This window comes from Cydia amplana, chromosome 15 (assembly GCF_948474715.1).
Source record: "Cydia amplana chromosome 15, ilCydAmpl1.1, whole genome shotgun sequence".
Taxonomy (NCBI): domain Eukaryota; kingdom Metazoa; phylum Arthropoda; class Insecta; order Lepidoptera; family Tortricidae; genus Cydia; species Cydia amplana.
Genome location: NC_086083.1, coordinates 11,233,898 through 11,239,897, shown reverse-complemented (window position 1 = coordinate 11,239,897; position 6,000 = coordinate 11,233,898). Strand labels below are relative to the sequence as shown.

Below are 6,000 nucleotides of genomic sequence, written 5' to 3'. Positions count from 1 at the left end.
AACTAATTGTCATTTGGCTTAAAGGTCTCGTAACCAGGCCATAAAATCCCAGAAAAAAAACTTTTCATTATGTTGGTATGAATGGAACTCCGACGATAAACGTCAAACCAAACCGTTTGACAAGTACTGTCAAATAATTACGTACTATGGAGTTCCGTCTCTTAGAACGTAGTGATTATATGCTCTTTGGTTACCACAAAATATACGGCGTCTCATAGCGCCGTATGGTTCTGATCGTCCTTGGGCCGCCGTTCAAAGCTTCTACTAACCTCGTTTCATCTTTGCAGGTACAATTATCTATGTATATTTATTCTAACTTACTGGCAATGCCAACTGATGACACCGCTGTCGTAGTTGAACAGCAGCTCTGCCCAGACCAGCGCCGTCACTGGGCCGTCGTTCAGAGCTTCTACTAACTTCGTTTCATCTTTGTACAATTATTTATATTTATTATAACTTACTGGCAATGCCAACTGATGACACCGCTGTCGTAGTTGAACAGCAGCTCTGCCCAGACCAGCGCCGTCACTGGGCCGTCATTCAAAGCTTCTACTAACTTCGTTTCATCTTTGTACATTTCGCTGAAATTTATTATATTTATAAAAAAAAATAAGTCAACTATTAGATTCAGGGTGCCTAGCCAATGTGACAAACGGTTGCGTCTCACTATCACTCTTCCATAATGGTGCGACAGTGATAGCTACGATTCGTTCGCTGAGTAAACGATTGGCATGTTGGCTTCACACCCAGTTCTTTCGAATTTAGAGGGTTTCGACGAGGCAAACAGCTTAACTATACTATAACGTTATACCTACAGTTTGAACGCAAAAACCTCTCAAGGAAATTACACTGTTTTTTTGGAGAAACAAGCAATTGGTCCAATAGTAAATAGATTTAAAACCGATCCACACCGCTTGTGTATGGTAGAACGCGCAGCGTATACAACCGATTTGGTCATGCCTAACTTTACCTAACGTTATTTTGAAGTGTTAACAATTTCTCAATTTTCGTATACTTTACCACTCATTATTAAAGCTCTTCAAACTAATAACTCCATGTACATGTTTGCACTTCTCATCAGCAAAGGTGAGGGGGTAGTCGGCATCCGCTGCAAGCCTTGTGTGTTCGGAGCATAGGAACTCAAATACTTCGACCGGGGGCCGCCCTCTTCCGCACGCTCTTTTGTTTTCTTCGTGGTAATACGAGCAGTCAATAAGTTGCTGAAAACGAAATTTATATTAAATGAGCTATTCTTGTACATATAACTATTAGTGTCCGACCGAAACATGTTTTATTGCCGAAACCGAAACCGAAGGTTCGGCATTGGCTCTAGTTTCGGCCGAATCCGAAACCGAAACTTTTGCAGATTTATTAAAATCGTTGAATAAATTTCATTAAACCGCTTTTATACACATATTAAGACTGTCGACCGTCTAGTGGCGCCATCATTAGGGGAATTGCGTTTTCTAATAAACCAATTAATTTCTGTACCTATACATAAATATTGTTGTCCTACTCGCTCCCCAACTGTTGGTCTTTGTCACATAGTTTAGTTTCATAGTACGGTCGGTAAAAAAATGTACAGTTAGCGCTAACACACTAGTTTTCTCTCCTGTGGGCAATACTTAACAGCTTGTGGCCATGTAAGTAATGATTTTATCATAGTTCTCTAAATAAAAGGAGGACCTTTTCACGTGGATAAGGGTTACATAAGAAAATTAACCTTTATAGCCCTTAACTCTTGTGTATGTCTACAGGAAAGACGTGAACACAGTTTTCTGTTTGACCCAGCACGAAGTACTATTTCGTATATTTCAGCCCGGCCGAAAGGTTCGGCCGTTTTTTGGCCGAAACCGAAACTACGGCCGAAACATGATTTTATGGCCGAAACTGAAACCGAATCTTCGGTCGGACACTAATAATTATATATTTCAAGGATCTCGGAAACGGCTTTTATTTTAACGTGTTCGATGAATTTTGCTATGTGGGGGTTTTCGAGGGCGAAAAATGGATCGTGTCTCTGCGAAAAGGCGCATTTTTGAGTTTTTATACGTTTTCCGAGCAAAGCTCGGTCTCCCAGATATTTTTGTATTACCTAAGTATGGTATGCTTAGTAATAAAGGGAGGAATATTTTCCTACAAGTTTAATAATCTTCAGTGAATTATCCACTTTTAATTTATTTCAGCATTGCCATAGAGAAATATATTAAGACAAGAGTGCTCACTCCATACATCGGTTTTGGTACCAAAATGACTATTATTTTCATAGTCGACATCTAGCATCGAGTAGCGGAATTATCAGTACTGGTTTTACATTAAAACTAATTTATTGCAGACACAGTTCGGAGCCCAGGGGGCATCATGGCCCCCAATGACCCGTGGATCCGCCTAATGAGTCTCTTTATAACTGTAACCTTTGATTTTGGGCTGATAATATGACCTCACCTGTATGCTCAGGCCTTGGTAGCTGTGTCTGCGTATAGCGGCCCTGGATGCCATGACCCCCGCTATGGAGACAGCCCAGCATATTTGGCAACGACCCTGGTCTATGACCGGTCCGACTGCGCCCTTATCTCGCCTGTTAAAAAACCAAATCGATAGGTAATCGAAATTTTGTTTTCTGTTTCTGTATCACTTGAGTCTAGCGATGGAGATGCATACAACGAAATTTCTATTTTTGGTGTTAAAGGTAGCTAGGTCCCTCAGCCCCTCAGGTTAGGGTAGGTACAGTACAGGTAGAGCTACATACGAGTAAAATAAGGGAAATATTTTTATGTACGGAATTTCCATAAATACTGTTATGTTGTCCCAGGCAACATAAACGATGTTTGTTTTATTTCACTTACCTCATTTTAGGATGGATTCCAAGGTAAAATTAGATTTAAATTAGGGTTCGGACGCCGTACTGTGTCGAACAGGAAAAGCCTAGGGAAAACGTTACACGTGTGCTTTTTTTAAATATTTTTTCCTGTTCCTTGCCAAACCCATTTTTTAAACAATGTGTTATATTTTTTGTCCATTATTGGTCACATATCCCAACTTTATAAAGGAACCTTTTTCTGTATTCCACTAACCCAAGTGTAAAAGTATGGGTGCACACATCTTACTCAAAAATATATCCTTATGTTGACGAATTAAGATCTACCGGACATATTTTTGAGTAAGTTGTAAATATGCACCTATTTTAAATTTAAAAGTGGAAAAATTACTGTCCTGGGTGAGACTTGAACTCACGGCCTTTGGATTAAATCAAATTTTGTTCAAATCTCACCCAAGACAGTATTTTTTCCACTTTTAAGTTTATTCTAAGCTTAAAGCATCGATCGCAGACGTTTCTGCTTGTTAAAAAATTAAAAAATGCACCTATTTTGTTACACTTGATGCTGAATTTATCGAAAAAGCATATAACTTATCTTATTCGTATTTTTCCATCAGTGTTCTACTTCATTGCCTCCCTTTCTAAAATGGTATTTTGATCTCGCTGATCCACTAAGGCGATCGCTAACTTCAACGTCAAAGAAGACTTACCAATCCAATCTTTTTCTTATATTTCCATCATAGTTATTAATCCCTTTCCCTCTCTTTCCAAAACTCCGTTTTTTTCTAGCTGGCAACCTTTTTCTGACTATCCCATCATTGGTCTCTGCAAAGTTCCGTTTTCTTTTAGCTGACCCGCGAGTATCGCAGGAAAGTTGCCTTGGATCGCAGCGCCCTCTGAGCTCCGGTGACAGCATTTGCTGCAAGTCCTGTTTGGACCAGTCTGAGAACTTGGTGATGCCGAACACGGCGTCGTTTCTGCCGTCGTTCAGTCGCTCTATTTCTTTGAGGTTTGTCTGGAACACATTTTTATTTGGAACAGAAGTGATAGAGTAGGTATAGGGTACTTGATCCAGAGATGGGCAAAATTTATTCGAATGACGAATAACGAATAAGGATAACAAAATTTATCGCGAATGACGAATTAAAATGTCGGATGATTATTCTTATTTGAATAAATTATTCGTCGAATAATTTATCCGCGAATAATTTATTCGTCGAATGAATTGCCACGAATAATTTGTTTATTCGAATACCTTATTAACTTTTCACGGTTTAGAAAGATTGGCAACTGTAATGTGCAATGCAACTACCTAAATAGTAACTGTAAATATAAATGCGTTGTGAGATTCGCTCTGAAGCAAACATCTGCTAAGAAAATTTGGTGTTCTCACTCTTTTATTATACAGCTATCTCTTTCTAGGTCAGGCCAGAAAGTTACTAACTTTGTGTGTGACTAATTCATTGTTCAAGCTAGTCCTTTTTTTATTATACTACCTGGGCTTAGCTTTTAACCCTTAACAATCTTTAACTTCTGAACAAATATACAGTAAAAGAACAAGTCATATGATTCGTGTTGTTTTTTTGAATGGTATAAGCCAAAAAACTTAAATATTCTTCGTGGATTTATTCGAATGAAATAACGAATAAATCATTCGTCATTTGAAAAGTGTTCGAATGATTCATCCACGGATGAATTATTCGCGAATGAATCATCCGCGGATGAATTATTCACGAATGAATCATCCGCGAATAAAAATGTTGGGAATTATTGTTTATTCCAATGATTATTCCGATAAAAGTTTATTCGAATGATGCCCATCTCTGACTTGATCCCCTAAATCAGCGGTCGGCAACCTGCGACGCGCGGGCCGCATGCGGCACTTGCGGCCCGCGAGCCTCCCTGGATATTTTGTATGTAATATTGGCAAACGACAATGTCTGATAAAGTCATAAATATTAACAAAGTACGGCCCGCGTCAACTTTGTTAACTAAGTACTATGTGATCCTTGGCTGCTAAAAGGTTGCCGACCGCTGCCCTAAATAATAAAGTTATATTAAATTTAAAATAGATCATAGCAATTCTAACACTACTACGTTGAACATTATTGCAATTGGTTCCTTTTAGGACAGTTATATTTCATATTTACTGGCAATTCATTATGGTGTTATAATTTAGGTGTCCAAATCTCCCCTAAAATTATCCAAATCTCCCCGAATTATGACGTGGAAGTAAGAGTAGGTTAGGTAGGTATTACTTTGTGAGTGAAGCACTTTTACTTGTCAGTAGAATTGTTTTTTTTTCTTTTTGAACTGCATTACGTTAACACTGCGGGTGAATAGAATATAAGACTGGCTAATGGCTATGACTAGGTTTATTAACATTCTATTGTATTGTATTTTCTTACCTTAAAATTTCGAAATCTCTTATGAATTTCATCAGGGCCGTACGATTTATTGAATTTCTTCAAATAATCGGCAAACAATTTCCTTTTCACAAGCTCTCGGCCTCTAAATTCACTTTTAAAATACATGTTTATCACGACATTATCTGGAAGATAGCGATTACGTTCTATAATAATTAAAAAGAATAAAATAGAAGCGCATAAAATTATTGTATTAGAGGAGGACATTTTGACACACGATACTTCGAATAGTGTATGTAATAAGACTAAATAAGGCAAAGTCTGCATTTATTTCGGTAAATTTCCTGTTGATAGTAGTTTCCTTTAATATGTAGGAAAATAGGGATTAATAAATTAATTATATTTACCGACTTACTTGATTAGTGGGTATTTTTAAATGTAGCTACCTAAACAGCATTCAACCTGGACATACATATATTTAACACAATATACGCCTACCTAATTTTACATTTTACGGTACGTACCTACCTAAGTTCCTAATGATAGGTAATTGGGGTAATTTATATTTATTTATTTGTACCTGTTTATTTGTATGGAAATTCCATACCTTCATTTAATGTATGGGTGTCTGAAAGTACCTAAACTAAGAACGAGTAAATAATTAAAAAATATATATTTCATTAAAAGTTTATTTAAAAAAACAAAGGCACTCCAGGACGGTCCAACTGAAGGAGTAAATAACTAAAGTGTCATTCAATAGAACTTGCTAACTAGTATGTAAACAAACCGCCATACTAAAATTGACACTGAATGTCA

The 6,000-nt window shown here is 37.4% G+C and overlaps 1 protein-coding gene across 1 annotated transcript; it reads right to left on the bottom strand.

The window, feature by feature from the left end:
• Positions 1-457: 457 nt before the first annotated feature.
• LOC134654813 (uncharacterized) lies at positions 458-5,439 on the bottom strand. Its single transcript, XM_063510283.1, has 5 exons — positions 5,227-5,439; positions 3,529-3,833; positions 2,446-2,578; positions 1,021-1,220; positions 458-581 (listed from the first exon to the last, which is right to left on the bottom strand). The coding sequence occupies exons 1-5, from the start codon at positions 5,350-5,352 to the stop codon at positions 458-460; spliced, it is 888 nt and encodes a 295-aa protein (XP_063366353.1). The 5' UTR covers positions 5,353-5,439.
• Positions 5,440-6,000: the final 561 nt, after the last annotated feature.